Source organism: Salvelinus namaycush, chromosome 4, assembly GCF_016432855.1.
Source record: "Salvelinus namaycush isolate Seneca chromosome 4, SaNama_1.0, whole genome shotgun sequence".
In the NCBI taxonomy this organism is placed as follows: Eukaryota; Metazoa; Chordata; class Actinopteri; order Salmoniformes; family Salmonidae; genus Salvelinus; species Salvelinus namaycush.
In genome coordinates, this window is record NC_052310.1 from 52,607,601 (window position 1) to 52,631,782 (window position 24,182).

The 24,182-nt window shown below is 42.1% G+C and overlaps 1 protein-coding gene across 1 annotated transcript in view; it reads left to right on the forward strand.

The window, feature by feature from the left end:
• Positions 1-24,182, forward strand: part of LOC120045652 (sulfotransferase 6B1-like) — a 55,597-nt gene that overhangs the window by 25,820 nt on the left and 5,595 nt on the right. Inside the window, exons 2-3 of the mRNA XM_038990571.1 lie at positions 21,181-21,293; positions 22,304-22,393. Of these exons, the coding sequence (XP_038846499.1) occupies positions 21,181-21,293; positions 22,304-22,393 (203 nt within the window). The remainder of the gene's footprint in view (positions 1-21,180; positions 21,294-22,303; positions 22,394-24,182) is intronic.

The following is a 24,182-nucleotide window of genomic DNA, read 5'->3' on the forward strand; positions in this document are numbered from 1 at the left end:
ACCCTACCTGTCATACCATTTCCTTACATGTTTTATTTTAAGCTCATTAAAGTTCAACAAGGAAACTGGCTGGAGTCAGAGTTTATTTTGTGGTATAGTGCATTGTAGTACGCATTAGATCAGCGTTTCCCAAACTCGGTCCTGGGGACCCCAAGTGGTACATTTTTCGATTTTTCCCCTAGCAACTAATCATCAAGCTCTGTGTTGTTATATGTGTCAAACTTGCTTTATTCTTGGCCAGGTCGCTGTTGTAAATGAGAACTTGTTCTCAACTAGCATACCTGGTTAAATAAAGGTGATATAAAAAGCCTTGACTATTTGCGTCAGCTATGTAGCGCTAGGGCAAAAACCGAAACCCACCTCTCGGGGTCCCCAGAACCGAGTTTGGGAAACGCTGCATTAGATACACATCTCTATATATTGATAGAGACAACTACAATTCTGAACATTCACATACTTGATTGAATTCTTGAAAATACAATATGTATATATAATAATATAATAATAATATAATATATAGTATATGCAGAGTTCAAATATTCAGGGTCTCCACGTACAGACACAGAATACATGATGTCCACATCTAAACAGATCCACTGCTCATCTTGTCATCAAAAAGCAGAGCAAGGGAACGGCTCTCACAGTACAAGTATGGCCATTCACGTGCATAACTAGAACTGGACAACTGCATTTAGTGGGAAGAGAGGAAACCAGAACCACTCCACCATCATAACAGCACTAATACCAACGAGGACTGAAAGGCCGCAGCCGTTGACTCACTGAGCATTGGCGTTCACCCTGCTGGAAATTGACATCTAATGCTATGTTCCATGTTGAAAACAACCCTGTATAGGGGCCCATCTTGGCAACAGTCCAAAGATTTTTAAGGAACCTTGACCTCCTTGTCAGACATCTCTCAAAACAATGAGAGCAAATTGGTAGCCTACTCCAGGTTCCAGAAAGGAGCCCATTACAAAGTACTGTAAGTAGTATCATCAAATGTAATTTCTATCGAGCTAGGGGTCTCTTCATTTCAGCTTAACGGTGAATCCAAGGCAAACTTGTGCAACAGTGCTTTGCTTCCATGATCCATTTCCATCCATTTGTAATTGCTTTGTGCTTTGAGTGATTGGACGTTTCGGAGTCGATGCACAGTGGGCATCGATCACTGTGTGGCGATATCTAACATTGCCTTTTTAAAATATGCTCTGTCGATGCCAACTGAGATAACCTTTGGAAAAAGTTGTGCCTTGTTGCCAAATCATACTGCAGCTTCTGTGAAAGGACTGATGCACAGTTCTACACTATATCTGCAGAGATTTCATGCTGCAGCTCTGTCAAAACATCACAATCTCTAACAAGTCAGATGACGAGTGCAGGCACAACAATAACAACAACAACAGTTCCATGAAAAAAGATTGCTATGCAAACAAAACGCTGCAAGCCTCCAATGTACCAACAAAAATTCAGCACAAATCTCAATGAGAAATATCATGACGGGAAGCACATCACACAGGATATGAACAGGTACCGAGTGCAATGCAATATACACTGTGTGTAAAAAAAACCCATTAAGAACACCTTCCTGATATTGAGTTTCACCCCCCTCCCTTTCGCCCTCAGAACAGCCTCAATTCGTCCGGGCATGGACTCTACAAGGTGTTGAAAGCGTTCCACGGGGATGCTTCCCACAATTGTGTCAAGTTGGCTGGATGTCCTTTGGGTAGTGGACCATTATTAATACACACAGGAAATTGTTAAGCATGACAAAAACCCAGCAGCGTTGCAGTTCTTGACACAAACCGGTGCGCCTGGCACCTACTACCGTACCCTGTTCAAAGGCACTTACATATTTTGTCTTGCCCATTCACCCTCTGCATGGCACACATACACAAGCCATGTCTCACTTGTCTCTGAGAAATGGTTATCTCCAGGTGGCTTTGTTTGGTTCCTTTAGCAACAAATAGCCATATGTAATGTTTAAGATAGTGTATACCCGAGGGGGGAGGGGGGCTGTAAATGTGAGACAGATGAAAATCAAACTTGACATGCATGAGAGAGAGAGAGAGAGAGAGAGAGAGAGAGAGAGAGAGAGAGAGAGAGAGAGAGAGAGAGGAGAGAGAGAGAGAGAGAGAGAGAGAGAGAGAGATTACCCATTAGACACTGCTCAATAGAGTCTTTGATGCTATTTCCAGTTGAAAAGAAATACTGTATACCTATCGACCTTGTTCCTGGAGACATACCCTCCTGTAAGATTTCGTTTCAACCCCATTTGTAACTAACCTGATTCAGCTCATCAACCAGTTAATTATTAAAATCAGGTCAGCTAGATTAAGGTTGGAGTGAAAACCTACAGGACAGTAGTCTGAAATCACCTTGATGCCTCTCATCTACAAGAGCCATGTGCAGTGCTCTGGTGCCTAGGAACCACCTCAGAATGCCAGACATTGACATCCTCCTCCTTATTGGTTCTTCCCAGACTCTTGTTGTTTTCCAGCTTAATTTCACCCAGTGTGGCGCCTTTGGAGGCATGCTCCACTAAAACACTCCCTCACAGACACTTAGATTGACAACGCTTAGGAAGTCGCATCGCTCAACAATGGCTGTGTATCCCACATAGAGTATTGCGTAAGCCTGTCTGTTTCCATATGATGGAGTGGAAGGAGCTGGATGTGTACTCTTGTTTGAAGTTTGAAGGCTGTTGATAAGCATTGCGTTAAGATTCTAGAACACGACTCATCAAGGACATTATTACGATACAGATAATGGAAATTGCCATGGAGATTAGTACCATTGTGGTTTGTTTTAAGTCGTACATTTCCCTTATTTTCCAATTTACGCTCATTTACATACAATTTCGCATCTTTTCAATCACTCACCTCGTAGATCGTCGTACAAAAGCCTAATCTCAGGGTGTGATTCGAGACTCTTGGCCATAATTAAATGATAAGATGTTTATGCAAATATGCCTGATTTTTGTAACTTAAATGACTCCAGCTGCTTGAAAGGAGCTCTCTTAGAACAGATATTTGATTAAATAGAGGTTTGTGGGGATCATTCCACTCGCTCTTCCTCTGTAAAACACTCCATTACACTGAGACTTATCAAATCAAAATGTATTTGTCACATGCGTCGTAAACAACAGGTGTAGACTAACAGTGAAATCCTTACTTAAGGGGTCCTTTTCCAACAATGCAGATTAAAAGATACACGTGAAACAAGGAATAAATACACAGTGAATAAGGAATAACAATAAGGAGTAAAAATAACACAGGGATTACCAGTACCATGTCGATGTGCAGGGGTACGGGGTAATTGAGGTAGCTATATACGTACAGGTAGGGGTAAAGTGACTAGAGTAACGGGACAGATAATAGACTGAGCAGTAGCAGCAGTGTATGTGGAGCAGCAGTAGCAGTGTATGTGGAGCAGCAGTAGCAGCAGTGTATGTGGAGCAGTAGCAGCAGTGTATGTGGAGCAGCAGTAGCAGTGTATGTGGAGCAGCAGTAGCAGCAGTGTATGTGGAGCAGCAGTAGCAGCAGTGTATGTGGAGCAGCAGTAGCAGCAGTGTATGTGGAGCAGTAGCAGCAGTGTATGTGGAGCAGCAGTAGCAGCAGCAGTGTATGTGGAGCAGCAGTAGCAGCAGCAGTGTATGTGGAGCAGCAGTAGCAGCAGTGTATGTGGAGCAGCAGTAGCAGCAGTGTATGTGGAGCAGCAGTAGCAGCAGTGTATGTGGAGCAGCAGTAGCAGCAGCAGTGTATGTGGAGCAGCAGTAGCAGCAGTGTATGTGGAGCAGCAGTAGCAGCAGCAGTGTATGTGGAGCAGCAGTAGCAGCAGTGTATGTGGAGCAGTAGCAGCAGTGTATGTGGAGCAGCAGTAGCAGCAGTGTATGTGGAGCAGCAGTAGCAGCAGTGTATGTGGAGCAGTAGCAGCAGTGTATGTGGAGCAGTAGCAACAGTGTATGTGGAGCAGCAGTAGCAGCAGTGTATGTGGAGCAGCAGTAGCAGCAGTGTATGTGGAGCAGCAGTAGCAGCAGTGTATGTGGAGCAGTAGCAACAGTGTATGTGGAGCAGCAGTAGCAGCAGTGTATGTGGAGCAGTAGCAGCAGCAGTGTATGTGGAGCAGTAGCAGCAGTGTATGTGGAGCAGCAGCAGCAGCAGTGTATGTGGAGCAGCAGTAGCAGCAGTGTATGTGGAGCAGTAGCAGCAGTGTATGTGGAGCAGTAGCAACAGTGTATGTGGAGCAGCAGTAGCAGCAGTGTATGTGGAGCAGCAGTAGCAGCAGTGTATGTGGAGCAGCAGTAGCAGCAGTGTATGTGGAGCAGCAGTAGCAGCAGTGTATGTGGAGCAGTAGTAGCAGTGTATGTGGAGCAGTAGCAGCAGTGTATGTGGAGCAGCAGTAGCAGCAGTGTATGTGGAGCAGCAGCAGCAGTGTATGTGGAGCAGCAGCAGCAGTGTATGTGGGGCAGTAGCAGCAGTGTATGTGGAGCAGTAGCAGCGGTGTATATGGAGCAGCAGTAGTAGCAGTGTATGTGGAGCAGTAGAAGCAGCAGTGTATGTGGAGCAGTAGCAGCAGTGTATATGGAGCAGCAGTAGCAGTGTATGTGGAGCAGTAGCAGCAGTGTATGTGGAGCAGCAGTAGCAGTGTATGTGGAGCAGTAGCAGTGTATGTGGAGCAGCAGTAGCAGCAGTGTATGTGGACCAGTATCAGCAGTGTATGTGGAGCAGTAGCAGCAGTGTATGTGGAGCAGTAGCAGTGTATGTGGAGCAGCAGCAGCAGCAGTGTATGTGGAGCAGTAGCAGCGGTGTATATGGAGCAGCAGTAGTAGCAGTGTATGTGGAGCAGTAGAAGCAGCAGTGTATGTGGAGCAGTAGCAGCAGTGTATATGGAGCAGCAGTAGCAGTGTATGTGGAGCAGTAGCAGCAGTGTATGTGGAGCAGCAGTAGCAGTGTATGTGGAGCAGTAGCAGTGTATGTGGAGCAGCAGTAGCAGCAGTGTATGTGGACCAGTATCAGCAGTGTATGTGGAGCAGTAGCAGCAGTGTATGTGGAGCAGTAGCAGTGTATGTGGAGCAGCAGCAGCAGCAGTGTATGTGGAGCAGTAGCAGTGTATGTGGAGCAGCAGTAGCAGCAGTGTATGTGGACCAGTATCAGCAGTGTATGTGGAGCAGTAGCAGCAGTGTATGTGGAGCAGTGGCAGTGTATGTGGAGCAGCAGTAGCAGCAGTGTATGTGGAGCAGTAATCCTTCAGTGGCAAGTGGAAACTCGCATACTATAGCAGGACATCTCTACTGAACAAGGGGGCAATCAGAGGAATACCATCTCAGCTTTTACTCCCGGTACTTCCTGGTTCCCTAAAAGCCTGGACCTAAGGGTCCTCAACAGTTATCTGAGAAAGTTCACGTCCCATATGCTAACACTCAATATACTGTCTCGCTCTATTTGTCCAGGCGGCTGATTCACTTCAGTTGACCTACAGGATTCTTATTTTCACATAAGAGGTTTCTCAGGTTTGCCTTTCGAAGCACAGCCTACGAATACCTCGCTGTCCCCTTCGGGCTAGCACTAGGTCCCCGGATGTTCAGCAAGTGTGTGGAAGCGGCTCTAACACCCCTGAGAACCAAGGGACTAAGAGTCTCCAACTACATAGACGATTACCTGCTTTCTCCCCAACACAGGAGCATATGATGCGAGACACAGCTTAGGGTTCAAGATCAACCAATCAATCAAGAGATTGTCGGGCTACACTATCAGACGACCGCGTCACGTCGTTCCGACAGTACCTCTCCCTGTTCCACAGGGGGCGCTCAGTCACACTCAAACCGTGTTTCCGAGTGCTGGGGTTGATGGCGTCCACCGTCTCAGTTGTACCACTGGGACTACTAAGAATGAGAGACTTCCAGCTTTAGCTATCTGCCCAATGTCTGTTTACACAAACATCACCTCAATTGAAAGATAACAATTAACCTTAGAATGTTTCTCGGTTCGCCGTCACTGGAAGAGCCCCTCGTTATTAGTTTCTGGCACTGACCTAGGGGTGGTATCAACACGGCAGGTGGTGACTACAGACTCATCACTCACCGGGTGGGTCAAAGTCTACAAGGGAATAGCAGTGTTGCGCCATGCGCTTGCTCCCCTGAGGCTGCTGAGAGGAGGACGGCTCGTAATAACATCTGAAACGAAGCGAATGGAATGGCATGAAATACATCAAAATCATGTGTTTGACACCATTCCATTTATTCCCTCCAGCCATCACCACGAGCACGTCCTCCCCAATTATGGTGCCACCAACCTCCTGTGGTACACTCCGACTCTAGTCAGAGGAACATGGGTTATCTCTCATCTTAGCAGCCCCTCGATGGCCAAGGAGGCTCTGGTTAGCGAAGATCACTCTCCTGCATTATGACGAGCCCTGGTAGCTACTGCCACGCAGAGATCTTCTGAACCAAGCTAACTGAGAGATTTTCCACCCGGAAACCATGGCCCTCTGGGCCTGGCCCTTCAGAGGATGAATCTAAATATGACAGGCTTGCCAGTCAAGGTCATTGAGACTATCTAGAGTGCCAGAGGCCCTTTAACACGCTCACTGTATGGAAACACGTGGTCGAATTTTTAGAAGTAGTGTTACCGAAAACTCCTTACCAATGTTCTGTATCCAAGGTTTTATGCTTCTTGCAGGAGCTTTTGGATTGAGGGAAGGTTTTCTCCACTGTTAAGGTCTATTTAGCCACTATCTTGGCCTATCATATAGGCTTCGACAATAACACAGTAGGGAAACATCCTCTGTTATGTCATTCTATAAAGCTTATGCCCAAGCCTCCAAGCATTAAGCCCCGTCTTGGGACCTGTTTGTTGTGCATGAGGCTATTTCACAGCAGCCTTTTGAGCCGCTGGAGATAAAATATCGCTCCTTCATAACTGCTTTACTAATTGTCCTTCAGTCTGCAAAGTGAGTGAGTGAGCTGCACGCCCAGACCAAGGTAACCTTGTTACCTAACCCCGCTTCTATGCCCAAGGTCAGCGATAATTATAATTGTCTAGCCTTAGATCTTGTGGCTTTCCACCCGCTGCACTTCACTTCTACGGAAGAAGAGTGACTCCACCGTTTATGTCCAGTACAAACTTTACACATTTACTTGGATAAAACAAAAGCATTACGCAATAGCGACCAACTCTTAGTTTCTCGGGCGACTCCCTGCAAGGGTAGGCTCCTCTCTTGTCAGTGGCTATCCCATTGGATAGTGAAGCCTATTATGTTAGCTTAATAGTAAGGGTTTACATCCCCTGGAGGGCCTGATGGCTCATTTCGCTACCTCTCGGGCACTGTTCAAAAGCATGTCTTAACAAGAGATTAGCGATGCAGCACGTTGGCCACCCCTCAGACTGGATGTCACTGCACCTTTGTTGGCGCATACTGTCCTCAGTGTTGGAGCTTCTGAGGGGTGATGCTGTTGGAACCACCCTGGCTTCGGACAGCATGTCTGGGATACGGGAGTTAGCCATATCCCATAGTAATAAATCGAAACGTGTATTTGAAAGAGAATTCAGGGTTACTTTCGTAATCCTGGTTCTCTGATCATATAAGTGAGGCGTGTCACCGCATTTCCTTGCTCGCAAGAGCGGAAAGATGAGAGGCATGCTTGAGAATAAACAGAGGACGGGCGAGTGGCACCTTATAAAGAGGGAGGATCTAATTCGCCACTCAACCTGTTGGTCTCTGGCAGACATGTGATTGGTTCTTCCTAGTTGCGATCCATCTGGAGTAAATCCCATAGGGAGACATCTCACTCATATTACCAGGATTACCAAAGTAACTTTGAGTTTTGCTGCTATTTTACTGAAGTGGCGAGAAAGCATATTGGGACATTTTCTATGCCAATACATAACAAGCACCAAACTCACAAAATGACTCATGAATGACTTTTCAGAAATGTTTTGATGAAATTAAAAACTCTAAATTGTCACATTTACTCCCGCTCTGGCACTCATTGTTGCCAGCTTACTTCTTCTTACTACGAACACCTGCCACCATCGTTACGTAAACACCTGCGCCTCGTGAGACTCACCTGGACTCCATCACTTCTATGATTACCTCCCATATATCTGTCACTCCCTTTGGTTCTTTCCCCACGGAGTGTTACTTATGTGGCTCATGTCCAGACGCTACTCTTATTTTGTATTGTTCCATGGTCTAGTTATTATTAAATTCACCCCCTGTACTTCCTTCCTGACTCTCTGCGTTACAGACGTAATCATGAAGACAACTATGTTGTCTTCCTAGAAAAGCAGTTGTTTGATAAAAACTAGTTCAGGATGGAAACATTAGTCCTTGAACAAACTGTACACTTCTCATTCATATTTGAATGCATGATGTGTAATCAGCTTCCTCCCTCCATTCTTTCTTTCTAGATTATTTTTTATTCCCTTCTTTGGGAAATTCTGTTCTTGTTGTCTCAACCCCACTAATTTAGCAGCGCAGTGAACAGCCTTTGAACCAAACCCTAGTAAATGTGACCTTGGAGGTTCTTGAATGTTTGTTGCCTGGGCTTGCAAAAGCTTTGATCACTAAGATGAATCTTGTCTCATGACGAAATTCGAGCAAGGGTTGCCTTCCAGAGAGACATCAGAGATTGTAACATTCTTTGTTTCACGGAAACATGGCTCACTCGGGATACGTTATCAGAGTCAGTACAGCCACCCGGTTTCTTCACGCATTGCGCCGACAGAAACAAACATCTCTCTGGTAAGAAGAAAGGCGGGGGTGTATGCCATATGATTAACGAGTCATGGTGTGATCATAACAACATACTGGAACTAAGGTCCTTTTGTTCACCTGACCTAGAATTCCTTACGATCAAATGCAGACCACATTATCTGCCAAGAGAATTCTCTTTGATTATAATCCCAGCCGTGTATATCCCCCCCAAGCAGACACCTCGACGGCCCTGAAAGAATTTCATTGGACTCTATGTAAACTGGAAACCACATACCTTGAGGCTGCATTTATTGTAGGTAGGAATTTTAACAAGGCTAATCTGAAACAAGGCTCCCTAAATTTTATCAGCTTATCGAATGGGCGACAAGGGCTGGCAACACACTGGATCATTGCTACTCTAATTTCTGCGATGCATACAAAGCCCCCTCGCCCTCCTTTCAGAAAACCTGACCACGACTCCATTTTGTTGCTCCCACCTATAGAAATAAACTAAAACAGGAAACGCACGTAATCAGGTCTGTTCAACGCTGGTCCGACCAATCTGATTCCATGCTTCAAGAATGCTTAGATCACGTGGACTGAGATAAGTTCCGGATAGCATCAGACAATAACATTAATGTATATACTGATTCGGTGAGCGAGTTTATTAGCAAGTGCATCGGTGATGTGGTACCCACAGTGACTATTACATTTTTCCCCAACCAGAAACAGTGGATTGATGGCAGCATTCGTGCAAAACTGAAAGTGCAAACCACTGCTTTTAATCATGGCAAGGCGACCAGAAACATGACCGAATACAAACAGTGTAGCTATTCCCTCTGCAAGGCAATCAAACAAGTTAAGCGTCAGTATAGAGACAAAGTAGAGTCGCAGTTCAACGGCTCAGACACAAGACGAATGTGGCAGGGTCTACAGTCAATCACGGACAACAAAAAGAAAACCAGCCACGTCGCGGACACCAATGTCTTGCACTCAGACAAACTAAACAACTTCTTTCCTCGCTTTGAGGATAAAACAGTGCCACTGACATGGCCCGCTACCAAAACCTGCGGGCTCTCCTTCACCGCAGCCAACGTGAGTAAAACATTTAAACGTGTTAACCCTCGCAAGGCTGCCGGCCCAGTCGGCATCCCTAGCCGCGTGCTCAGAGCATGCGCAGACCAGCTGGCCGGTGTGTTTACGGACATATTCAATCCATCCCTATCCCAGTCTGCTGTTCCCACATGCTTCAAGAGGGCCACCATTGTTCCTGTTCCCAAGAAAGCTAAGGTAACTGAGCTAAACGACTATCACCCTGTAGCACTCACTTCCATCATCATGAAGTGCTTTGAGAGACTAGTCAAGGATCATATCACCTCCACCCTACCTGACACCCTAGACCCACTCCAATTTGCTTACCGCCACAATAGGTCCACAGACGACGCAATCGCAACAACATGGCACACTGCGCTAACCCATCTGGACAAGAGGAATACCTATGTACGAATGCTGTTCATCGATTACAGCTCAGCATTTAACACCATAGTACCCTCCAAACTCGTCATTAAGCTCGAGACCCTGGGTCTCGACCCTGCCCTGTTCAACTGGGTCCTGGACCTTATGCCGGGCTGCCCCCAGGTGGTGAGGGTAGGAAACAACATCTCCACCCCGCTGATCCTCAATACTTGGGTCCCACAAGGGTGTGTTCTCAGCCCTCTCCTGTTCTCCCTGTTCACCCATGACTGTGTGGCCATGCACGCCTCCAACTCAATCATCAAGTTTGCAGATGACACTACAGTGGTAGGCTTGATTACTAACAACGACGAGACGGCCTACAGGGAGGAGGTGAGGGCCCTCAGAATGTGGTGTCAGGAAAATAACCTCACACTCAAAGTCAACAAAACAAAGGACATGATCGTGGACTTCAGGAAACAGCAGAGGGAGCACCCCCCTATCCACATCGACGGGACAGTAGTGGAGAAGGTAGAATGTTTTAAGTTCCTCGGCGTACACATCACGGACAAACTGAAATGGTCCACCCATACAGACAGCGGGGTGAAGAAGGCGCAACAGCGCCTCTTCAACTTCAGGAGGCTGAAGAAATTCGGCTTGTCACCAAAAACACTCACAAACTTTTACAGATGCACAATTGAGAGCATTCTGTCGGGCTGTATCACCGCCTGGTACGGCAACTGCATAACGCATCACCGGGGACAAACTACCTGCCCTCCAGGACACCTACACCACCCGATGTCACAAGAAGCCCAAAAGAGTGAGGTCTGCACAACGCATCACCGGGGGAAAACTACCTGCCCTCCAGGACACCTACACCACCCGATGTCACAGGAAGGCCAAAAGATCATCAAGGACAACAACCACCCGAGCCACTGCCTGTTCACCTGGCTATCATCCAGAAGGCGAGGTCAGTACAGGTGCATCAAAGCGGGGACCGAGAGACTGAAAAACAGCTTCTATCTCAAGGCCATCAGACTGTTAAACAGCCATCACTAACATTGAGTGGCTTCTGCCAACATACAGACTCAATCTCTAGCCACTTTTATAATTAACATTTGGATGTAAAATGTATCCCTAGTCACTTAAACAATGCCACTTTAAATAATGTTTACATACCCTACATTACTCATCTCATAAATATATACTGTACTCTATACCATCTACTGCATCTTGCCTATGCTGTTCGGCCATCGCTCATCCATATATTTATATGTACATATTTTTAATCATTCCTTTACACTTGTGTGTATAAGGTAGTTGTTGTGAAATTGTTAGATTACTTGTTAGATATTACTGCACGGTCGGAACTAGAAGCACAAGCATTTCGCTACACTCGCATTAACATCTGCTAACCATGTGTATGTGACCAATAAAATTTGATTTGATTTGATTTGATGACATCCACTCTTAACATCACAGCACGCACCAATCTGTCCTCTGAGAACTATATGGCAATTTAGCCATTCATAGATTCACTGATGGCAGCTCGTGTCTTGTTTCGCAAATAAACACAGAAAAGACTGGTGCCGTTGCTGACGTATGACGTAAAGGTAACGTAAGGGTAATGGCGGACTGAAGGGATTTATGTAGAGCACCTCAAGATAAAACATAATATTCGAAATATCTGCTAAATTAGACTAAAATATTAGCACTACTTAATCTGGTGAGTGATAACCTTCAATCTGGACAATAACACAAAACAAATCCTAAAACTAGAGACATTTATCGACAAATATTACGAAAACAGGCAACAACCAAACATGACGGAGAGTAAGACAGGGGAACCGATTACAAAACGAAAACGTGACTCTTCTACAGACACTGATGACTTAATATTCTCACCACCGGGAATGGTAAAGGTCGAAACCGATCTGTTAAAATCAATAAATGACAAACTGGGTATACTTGAATTAGTTAGTAAGGATATAAAAGAGTTGAAGGCAAGCCTAGAGATGAGTGATGAAAAAGCTGCGACATTGGAGAAGCAAACACACGCGCTAAAAGGGACAGTCAATAAGATTGAAACCGAAATGAATGGAATTAAAAAGGAGAACACCGTTCTGAAGGAAACCTTACTAGACATACAAACTAGATCCATGAGAGAGAATTTGGTACTTACAGGTATCCAAGAAAAAGAAGGAGAAGTTCCTGAATCTATAGTTAGAGAGTTCCTCCTTACAGCGCTTCAGATTCCACGCGAAGTTATCGACAAAATCCAACTTGAACGCGTTCACCGCTTCGGACAGAGAGGGCAGAGGTACGAACGCCCAATCGTTGCCAAATTTGCTTCATTTAAAGATAAAATAATGGTTAAAAGCCTGGGTAAAAGACTTGCTGGGACCAAAATTGGCATGAATGATCAGTTTCCGAAGGAAATTGCAGAACGGCGCAAAGTTCTGTATCCAATTTTCAAAGAAAATAGATTAAAAGCGAAACGAGTAGCTCTCGTCGTTGATAAACTATATATTGATAACCAGTTGTTCAGAGACACAAAGACTACTCCATGGTTATTTTAAAAATTACAAAGTTCTCATAGACGAGGGAAATAAACACAATTCAAGCCCGGTTACTGATTGTAACAATACAACAAAAAATATAGCTTTTCTATAAATCTTCACATATAACTAATTGAACACACAAGCACTAATTCAACATAGTGAAGATAAAAACTAAGTAAACAGAAGGCACAGTATGTGTGGATGGTATGGTTTGTGTTTATTTTTTATTTTATTTGTTATGTTTGGAAAGTTGAGTGAGTGAGTAATGAAATGGTTGCATATCCCAGAGCCAATGTATTGCTGTGAGCCGGGTATGAGAGGGCTTTCAATGTTGTTCAGATGATGGATATACCTTTATAATGAATTATACGTCTTATTTATTTATTGTCCTATCATGGAGAACTACATTTTTTATTTATTTTTTTATAAATTATATCTAATTATTTATTATCCTATTTTAATGGTACGGTCCATGGCACTATACCCTAGACACCCACCTGAATGACCCAGATACTAAGGAGAAGTCCCTAACTGTTTTATGTGCCCGCTGTAAGCGGTCTGTATGCAGCTAAAATGAGGTCAGAGACCAAGAGCAGCACTGCCCCCTCAAGATTCTGAGCCTGCTTGGCAGGGTTGGTCCTGCAAAGCCAAAGCCCCATAAAGGGAGAGCATAATATACAAGGAAATTCTCAAAGCTGCTAATGAGAACCTTGACGACCTTGTACCTAGCCGGTGGGGATTCCGGTGGGTGCCCCCACCCAGGCAGTGGCAGTGCTGGCAACACTAGCTGCAGTAACCCATGGGGAGGGGTCACACTCGGACATTCAGAGAGGGGGTATATTATTGTGGCCCTGGCGGCACAAAATCAAAGTCGGACTGCATGGAGATGCGTGGGGACATGGTCATGACGGGTGGCCGTATTGTGGGTGTTTCAGGAATAAGGTGTACATTAGACCTCCATTATCTAGGATATGACAATGGTAAATAAATCTCTCAATTTTTGCTAATTTTTTGTGCGGTCTTGCAGGCCTTCTCATGCAGCTGCAACTGCAAGTGCATTTGTAAATCATGACCCATCTTGAGTTGGGCTCTGGGATGGTGCAATTGTTGAGAAAGTGAGCTTATGGTTGTGTGGGGGTAAGGGCTGAGTGTGTGTGGGTGTATGTGTGTATCCCACAACTGTTGCGAAGGAAGAAGTAAAAGATGTTAGGGACAATAGAGGATGATCCACAGATATATATAATACAAATCGAGGTGAGGGCAATGGAAATGCATATGGTAATTGATCTTCTTCAATTCGGTAAATGGCACTGTATGCTCTTTTCAAAGAATGGATCCCAGTCGGTTCAGGGCTATGGGATACAGGGGGTCGAGGGTGGTCTACCGGGCATTGGGATGACAAGCCATCTCGAGATGAGGCCTTTTAGCGGGTGGAATAGTAGGGACCAATTGGAGGTTTACTTAGTAGAAATGCAAATATCATGGTACAACTATATAGACACTCAATCATTAGGTTACTTTTTAATAGTACGTTTACAAAAATATATTCTGATTAAAAGAATGAAAGGTGTGTCTCATTATGGTAAGTGGTGAAATAAGTATAGCCAGTTACAATTGTAATGGCTTAGCAGATAATAAGAAAAGACGATCAGTATTTACCTGGCTAAAAGAGAAGGATTATAATATCTATTGTTTACAGGAAACCCATTCAACAGTTTTAGATGAAGTTTTGTGGAAAAAGAACTGGGGGGGCAAAATATATTTCTCCCATGGGCAAAGAAATTCAAAAGGGGTGATGGTTTTAATTAACAATAATTTTGATCCAAATGTGCAAATTGTCCAAACAGATCCTCAAGGTAGATGGATTATTTTAAATATGTTATTGGACAATAAACAAATATGGCTTGTTAACCTATACGGTCCGAATAATGATGATCCAAGCTTCTTTGAAAATATATATAAGAATTTATCAACTCTACAAGCAACACTAGACTCTATTATTATAGTGGGAGATTTTAATACGGTCTTAAATACCTCTATAGACCGGAAAGGAATTCACACTACAAACTATCACCCTCAGGCACTTAAGGAAATCATGAATGTCATGGATATATTGGAATTAGTGGATATATGGAGACTTAAATACCCTGATTTAGTGAGATATACATGGCGGAGGCTGAATCAAGCTAGTCGTCTTGACTACTTTCTTATACCATTCTCTCTGGCACCAAAAGTTAAAAAAGTGTTGATAGGGGACAGAATGCGGTCGGATCATCACATAATTGGCATATATATTTCTCTTACAGAATTTCCACGTGGGCGAGGATATTGGAAATTTAATCAAAGTCTACTAGATGATAAATTGTTTAGAACTAGGACAGAAGATTTTATAACTGACTTTTTCAGACATAACATAGGTACAGCAGATCCCCTTATTGTATGGGACACTTTTAAGTGTGCCTTTAGAGGCCATGCAATTCAGTACTCATCTATAAAACAAAGGGAATTTAGATCAAAAGAGTCCATATTAACAAAGGAAATTGAAGGACTAACAGTACAGTTAGATAGCAATAAAAACGGTACCATAGAGGCACAGAATAAGTTAGAGGAAAAACAAAAAGAAATGGAGGAACTTATTCAAGAAAGATCCAGTGTAATATATTATAAAAATAAAGCGAACTGGATGGAATATGGGGAAAAATGCACCAAATTCTTTTTCAATCTTCAATATAGAAATGCTACCAAAAAAAATGTATTAAAACTTGTTACAAATGATGGAGTCACGCATGATTCACCAAATGATATTTTGAAAGAGGAAGTAAAGTACTTTAAGAATATGTTTTCGTTTCAGGCTCCTCCATCTCCACTAACTGAAACTAATTGTATGGATTTTTTTCCTATTAATAATGTAAAATTAACATCTGTACAGAAAGACTCATGTGAAGGCCAAATTACAGAGGAGGAACTGCTTGATGCAATTGGGGCCTTTAAGGATGGGAAAACTCCAGGGCTGGATGGCATACCAGTGGAAGTATACAAAACTTTTTTTGATATACTCAAAGGACCATTATTAGCTTGTTTTAACCACTCCTATATAAATGGTAGATTATCAGACACGCAACAAGAAGGTCTGATATCGTTATTACTGAAACAGGACCCAAGTGGTATATATAAAGATCCAGTCCAATTAAAAAATTGGAGACCTCTTACACTTCAGTGTTGTGATGCAAAAATCCTAGCAAAATGCTTGGCGCATAGAATAAAAAAAGTTTTGTCAGATATTATTCATCCTAATCAGACAGGTTTTTTACATGGACGATACATTGGAGATAATATAAGGCAAGTACTGGAAACAATAGAACACTATGAAATATCGGGGACACCAGGTCTGGTTTTCATAGCTGATTTTGAAAAGGCTTTTGATAAAGTACGACTGGAGTTTATATATAAATGCCTAGAATATTTCAATTTTGGGGAATCTCTTATAAAATGGGTTAAAATTATGTATAGTAACCCTAGGTGTAAAATAGTAAATAATGGCTACATCTCAGAAAGTTTTAAACTATCTAGAGGAGTAAAACAAGGTTGTCCACTATCGGCATATCTATTTATTATTGCCATCGAAATGTTAGCTGTTAAAATTAGATCAAACATTAATATTAATGGATTAGAAATCCGTGGCTTAAAAACTAAGGTGTCATTGTACGCTGATGATTCATGTTTTCTTTTAAAACCACAACTAGAGTCTCTCCACGGCCTCATAGAGGATCTAGATACCTTTGCTATCCTCTCTGGATTAAAACCAAATTATGATAAATGTACCATATTACGTATTGGATCACTAAAAAATACACATTTTATATTGCCATGTAGTTTACCAATTAAATGGTCTGACGGAGATGTGGACATACTCGGTATAAAAATCCCAAAAGAAAGAAATGATCTCACTCCAATAAATTTTTATAGAAAGTTAGCAAAAATAGATAAGATCTTGCTACCATGGAAAGGAAAATACTTGTCTATTTGTGGAAAAATCACCCTGATTAACTCTTTAGTCATATCACAGTTTACCTATTTGCTTATGGTTTTGCCTACACCTAGTGACCTGCTTTTTAAATTATATGAACAAAAAATATTCCATTTTATTTGGAACGGCAAGCCAGATAAAATTAAAAGGGCCTATTTATATAACGAATATGAATTCGGAGGGCAGAAATTATTAAATATTAAAGCATTAGACCTCTCACTAAAGGCATCAGTCATACAAAAGTTATACTTAAATCCAAACTGGTTCTCTAGTAAATTGGTACGAATGTCTCATCCTATGTTCAAGAAGGGCCTTTTTCCCTTTATTCAGATTACACCTGCTCACTTTCGGTTGTTTGAAAAGGAAATAATCTCCAAAATATCCTTATTTTTTAAACAAGCCTTAGAAAGTTGGTTGCAATTTCAGTTTAATCCACCTGAAAGGACGGAACAAATAGTACAACAAATCTTGTGGTTAAATTCAAATATAGTAATTGATAAAAAAACTGTATTTATCGAAGAAATGTTTAAAAAAGGTATAATTTTTGTGAATGATATCATAAATAGGACTGGTGGAGTTATGTCACACATGCAGCTAACACAGACATATGGAAATGTCTGCTCTACCCAAAATTACAACCAATTAATTGCAGCATTACCACAAAAATGGAAGAGGCAAGTAGAAGGGGAAAAAAGTAAGGAACTTGTATGTCGGCCCTGTATTAAAGAACATAAATGGTTAAAGAAAAGTGTGATAAATAAAAACATATACCAATTTCATTTAAGGACCAAAAAACTGACAGCTGTGCCATATAAATTGTAAAATAGTTGGGAAGAGATTTTCGATGTACCCATTCCATGGCACATGGTTTATGAATTGATACGCAAAACAACGCCGGATTCAAAACTTCGAATTTTTCAATTTAAATTACTGTACAAAATTCTTGCAACTAATAGAATGTTATATATATGGGGTATACAATCTTCCCAGCTCTGCAGATTCTGTTGTGAGGAGGCAGAGTCATTAGATCATTTATTTTGGTATTGTCCATATGTAGCTCGTTTTTGGTCACAGGTCCAGGAATGGCTGAAGAATTGCAACATTTGCCTAGAACTAACGCTACAGATAGCAATACTGGGGGATTTGAAAAGCCATAGTCAATCAATCAATAATATAATAATTATTTTAGCAAAAATGTTTATTTTTAATTTACAATCTGTAGAAGCTATGAGAATAGGAAGGTTCATATCTTTTGTGAAGCATCACAGCACAGTTGAAAAATATATGGCAAATAAAAATCCGAAATGGATGATGTTGGAAGATAGATGGGAAGGGTTGAGTGGAACTGAAGGGTGGGACTAATAACAAGATAAACAATGTAGGGCATACGGGATCTGTGAAATTTGTATAGGTGCGGAGCTTTTGTGAAATAGCACAGTTACAAGTGGAAATAAAATTGGATGGACAACAGAAATAGAGGAAGGACTAAGAACAAACAAGAGAGAACTATTATAAAGTAGTCTGTGTCTGTAAAATAGGTTTAAGATGTATAAATTGAAGGTAAAAGCAGAAGTGTTTATTAGTTTACTCCAATTGGGGGAGCGGTGGTAGGGTTGCGGGGAATAATAATAAAGGTATATTCTTTAAAAAAGTATGTATGTCTATATAGGTATGTGTATGTATATATGTATATATGTATGCATGCGTGTATGGATATATATATTTACCCAAAAAAATATGGGGGATTGGAAATGATGCAGACAATTACATTGGAAGCAACATTCTTTCCGCAATATTAAGCTGATCCACCCCAAAAAAAAAAATAAAAAAAAAAAAAAATAAAATTGTAATGCTGTAATGAAAAAAAACTTTTATTTTGAAGGTTCCATATGAATGATATTGTATAAATGTGTTATACAGGTTGTTATAAATGATACTGCAACATTCACAAAGCGGTTATGAATAGTTTAATAAAGGTGTTATGAATGTATTATATATCTTTAATTTAACCGTAACACACATACTGGTATATACCCACACATACAGACTCAATGTGTATTACAAACACACAAATGCACATTGCACACACACTCACAGGTACACGTAGTGACGTGACAAAATAACACACACACTAGTGGTGCGCGGGTCAGCTGTTTGTTCAACAGCCCGCAATTGCTAATAACCCATCCGCAACTGATGAAGTGAAAATCTTAAGTCCGCACCTGACCCACATATATAGAAAATGCGCTGTAGGCTACAGTCAGAGATGGCGGCATGAGTTTTTGACAGGGGATGCAAAAATATAAATTGCCAACATTTTATATGTTTCTGCTCATAATTTCCAACATTTTGGTAGGCTATAATAATAATACAAATACATGCAGCTTCTCTTCTGTTATTATATGTTGCCTTAGACTAAATAAAGAATAATGTCATAAAGTATAGAATGAATACTTCAATCTAGTTGACATTGGTAAAGTTTGCTCTGTCATGTCTGCTTCTTGCGTGGAGCAAAGACGTTTAGGGACCTGAGAGAAAATGGAATGACAAAAAAAATGACGGGAAAGATTTTCTGTGCAAAATTAAAAATTTACATCAATTTGACTGGTTGTAAGGAAATAGAAAGCTATGAAAAAGACCCAATGTGTTTCTGATAAGATTTCAGCTTGGCTTGGATGCATATTTTATGTGGTTGAAGAGACCTTCATTTCCGAACTTTATCTCCAAGTCCTCTTTTAAAAAATCACCTTTATAATAAAGCGCTTGCAGGCTAACAATAATATACGATTCCTAATGTGACGAGTAGCCTAATCATAGAACAATATTCGGTAATAGTATTCACTACAGCCTAAGTTAATTTACCTCATGACTGTTTGCAAAACAAAATAGACCGTTGTGAACAGACCGTACATGTCTTTGTAGTGCATAATTACAATGGGTCTGTGTGTGAGAGAGAGAGAAAATTAGATGGGTTTTGTAACTAAATTACTAAAAACAAGATTGTTACAATTAAAACTGAGCACAAATGGACAGCTGTGCAATTCATCCTCCTTTTTAAAAATATTGTTCCCATTTTAGCCAAGTTTAGAATTGTAAACTAATAGAAAATATAAGTAGAAAACTATTGTGAGCATGCTCCAGATCACTTAATATCCACCACAAGGGGGAGAGAAAAGAAGAGGGAGCAAAAGATGAGAGAGGAACAGAGAGGGAGAGAGAGACCCCACTCAACTCAAACTAAACTGTCTGTTGTACAGAAGAGCGTGTTTCCGACTCCAAACCCCCACAACTGAATAGAAAAGATCATGAACGCACCACTTACAAAACAGAGCTGAGAGCTTTCCATGCAGAGATGTTATTTTATTTAACCTTTATTTAACTAGGCAAGTGAGTTAAGAACAAATAGTTTTTTACAATGACCATAACCTGGACGACGCTGGGCCAATTGTGTGCTGCCCTATGGGACTCCCAATCATGGCCAGTTGTGATACAGCCTGGAATCAAACCAGGGTCTTTAGTGATGCCTCTAGCACTGAGATGCAGCGCCTTAGATTGCTGCACCAGTCGGGAGCACCCCTAAGAATGGTGTCCCTATATAAATATCCCATAAATATCCCATATCCCTCTCCCTTACCCCAATCCTAGTATAATTTATAGCAATAGTGCAAAGGAAAAATAGTTTTGTCGTTTTCATTGCAACAACACAAATTGTTACACCTCTTCTGCAGGGAGTGGTGCTATTTCACCATTTCACCACCCAAGCACCACTACCTCCCGTGGCTCTGCCTGCCCTATACATTGTTAATTTGGTGTAAATAAAGGTATATCTTTTACTTCGCTCCTTTTGGAATCTTCAGTACACAGTTCAAATAGTTCAAAGCATACATAGCCTACCATTCAAAGTATCTTGTAAGGACAATGCAAATGGTAAAGAACAATTTAGAAAGTGCAAAGAGCACTCTGAGTATATTTCAAATCCTGATTTTGAAGGTGTGTCCCACCCTTTACCTTGTCTCCCCTTTTAGCCTCAAACGGCCTCATTGATGTTAACCCTGTTTCTTTTTTAGCTGTATCTTTCACAGTCCATGAAACCATTTTATGGATATTACAAAACACTAAGGGCTGGTTTTCCAGACCCAGAATAAGCCTAGTTATGGACTAAAATTAACTTTCAATGGAGACTCTCAATTGAGAATGGTTTTTATACCAAGACAAGACTTCATCTGTCTCTGGGAAACTGCTCCTTAGCGGATTGCCACTCACATGACAAATATTTTGGGATAATAACTTAGAACTCACTCTTGCCTAATTGTGAAACGTGGGGAAGCATTTTTAAGAATATCAAAGGACACTAACCCTTTCTATTCCTGATCCCTCTGTGTAAATTGAACAACCTTCTCTTATGCTCAAATGTTAATGGACCTGAATGTTCACTGTCTCTGGCAGGTTTTAATTGGATGGTGGCGGTACTTCGTAAAATACTAGCAGCAGCAACTGGTGAGAAAGCAGAGTCCCAAATCCCTCCATTGATGGAGTTCTTTGGGCCAGAAATGCAGCAGGTATGTTATACTGCTTGTCTCCCCTGTAGTTTTAGCAACACTGCAGGTTTGTCTGCCACAAATAAATCAAACGTGGAAATAATGGAATATGCTTTGTGTGTAATAATTGGAAATGCTGTGTATGTGTTGTGTGGGGTTGTATGGTTCACAAATTCACACATTCCCTGTTGCATAAAGAGGTGCTGTAGTTATATTGGGACGTTTTTAGCCCACTTTAGGTCCATAAAGTAGGTTTTCATGACACAACATCAGGTCAGGACACTGTTCTCTATGCTACTTATGTCACAAACAGAGAGAATATCTATACAGTCCGGTGTAAAGGACGTCACGCTGCTTGCTTAGCAAGTACTGCTTCCTAATGATTCGGCTCATGCAGAGGCTCCAACCCAGGACCTCTGCCTCGCAAACACGTGTGATTGCACCCCTGAAGCATCTTACCCAGTCGCGCCACCACCATCTCTTCACCAGCGCAAGTGGAGACACTTCAGGCTGAGGAGTGAGTTTTACAGATCCCCATCTGTTACACAGGCAAAGAATAATGTCATTTTACTGTTCTGTAACTAGTCACAATAATTAGATGCATGTGTTGCAATCATGCTGTGATCCACTAAGGCCCATTAGTGAATGTTAGTGAATTACAAACATGTGCTGTGAGTGGCCTCCAATGAACGCCCTCATGAGCCCTTGTGTGTGGAAATGTTAGCACAGCTAGACCTTAAACCTCATCCAACAAGAGTGGTCTACCTACAGTATACACCCATGATTCTCACACCGAATGCAATTAACATGGAGGATATGGTGAGATGGTATAATATAACAGTGTTTTGTATGGCCAACTGTGTCAGGATTGAAGAGTGTGTAACTGTTCTTACATTGGTTCCCTGTGATCCCCTATGCCTAAAACAACATAACATGCCTGTATGCACAGTGTCTGTTCAGTATATGACCGTAAGAGCAACAGCATACCATGGCTCATGTAGCGTTAAATGGAAGCCTTGTCTAACTTTCAGGCTATTCACAAAGCACCGTCCCCCAGATTTCTAGGGACACACATGCACCCAGATAACATTCCTGCATCCTTCACCACAAAGAAAACAAAGGTATGTACTTTCAACAAGGTATCTAAGTGTTGTTGTGATGGAACTCACGATTACCATGTTTATTTTTCCAGCAGTGTTTTTATGCTTCGGGCCCACAGAACTTCCTCTTTTGATATGAGTGATATGAAATTCTACCACGACTTCCTCCAAACAACAACTTGTAATTCCCTTGTTATGTAATTGTGAAAGCTTTTCCTGTGCAGTGTCAGAGCTAGTGTTTCTCTGCATACAGAGTACCACACAGACATAGATATATACACTGCAAAGAACAAACTGAACAGAGAACATGGTAGACAGAGCAAAGAACAAAACATACACACGTAGGACACTATTCAGCAGACAATCACACTCCACTCAAATCTAAAAAAATATATAACTCGTATGATATGTTACGAATTACAATCTGTTGTGGCTAATGTTAGATAGGTAGCTAGTTGACTAACGTTAGCTAGGCTAGGGGTAAGGGGTTAAGGTTAGGGTTAAGGTTAGGGTTAGAAGTTAGGTTAAAGGGTTAAGGTTATGGTTAGGTGAAGGGTTAGCTAACATGCTAAGTAGTTGCAAAGTAGCTAAAAAAGTAGTAACATGCAGCCTTTGGATTTCTAAATGTTCGAGTTATATGCTTACCCATCCAACCACCTTCCTTTTGGTTTTGCCTTAAGTAATATTCTATAAAATATACAGTGTCTGTAAAATAGGCTTAGAACCTTTGTGAAACAGCACAGTTAAAAATATATGGCAAATAGAACTGGATGGTCTTCAGAAATAGACAGAGAGGTTGAGGGTAACGGAAGGATTGGAGTACAAACAAACAAAATATAATTATTGAAAAAAAGATTGTGTAAAATGTTTATAGTATGTATAAGCTGGAAGTAGAAGCCTAAGTGTTGTTGTTCATTAGTTTACTCCAATTGTCACACCCTGATCTGTTTCAACTGTCCTTGTGCTTGTCTCCACCCCCTCCAGGTGTTGCTTATTTTCCCTGGTGTATTTATCCCTGTGTTTCCTGTCTCTCTGTGCCAGTTTGTCTTGTTTGTCAAGTCAACCAGCGTTCTTGTTTCTCAGCTCCTGCTTTCCCAGTCTCTCTTTTCTTTCTCTCCTGGTTTTGACCCTTGCCAGTACAGACGCTGAGCCCGCCTGCCTGACCACTCTGCCTGCCCCAGACCTCGAGCCTGCCTATCGCCTGGTACTGTTTGGACTCTGACCTGGTTTATGAACTCTCGTGCCTATGAGCTACTTTGTAATCCGTAAAGTAGCTCATAGGCACGCCACATCTGAGACCTCCCAACCACCCAGTAACCTTTCTACTAGTTGTGGATTGGTTCAACCTACCCCGGCTCCCCGAGAACCCTGCTTACCTCCTCCGGAGCGTTATGCAGTTGATCCTGGTACCTGCCGGGCATTCCTTTCCCAGTGCTCCCTCATTTTCGAACCCCAGCCCTCTTCGTTCCCGTCGGACCGATCGAAGATAGCGTATTTAATCACGCTAATGTCCGGAAGAGCGCTCTCCTGGGCGACAGCTGTATAGGAGCAGCAATCCGTGTGCCATAGCCTGGAGGAATTTATGGCAGAGGTGAGGAAGGTTTGCGATTCTCTGGTGCCCGGGAGGGAGGCGGCTCAAAAACTACTGCAGGTACGTCAGAACTCCCGTAGTGTGGCAGACTACACAGTAGATTTCCGCACATTGGCCGCGAGTTCCTGTAATCCGGAGGCTCTTTTAGACACCTTCCTCCATAGACTGTCGGAGGTGATAAAGGACGAGCTTGCAGCTCGGGAAATACCACTGGAACTA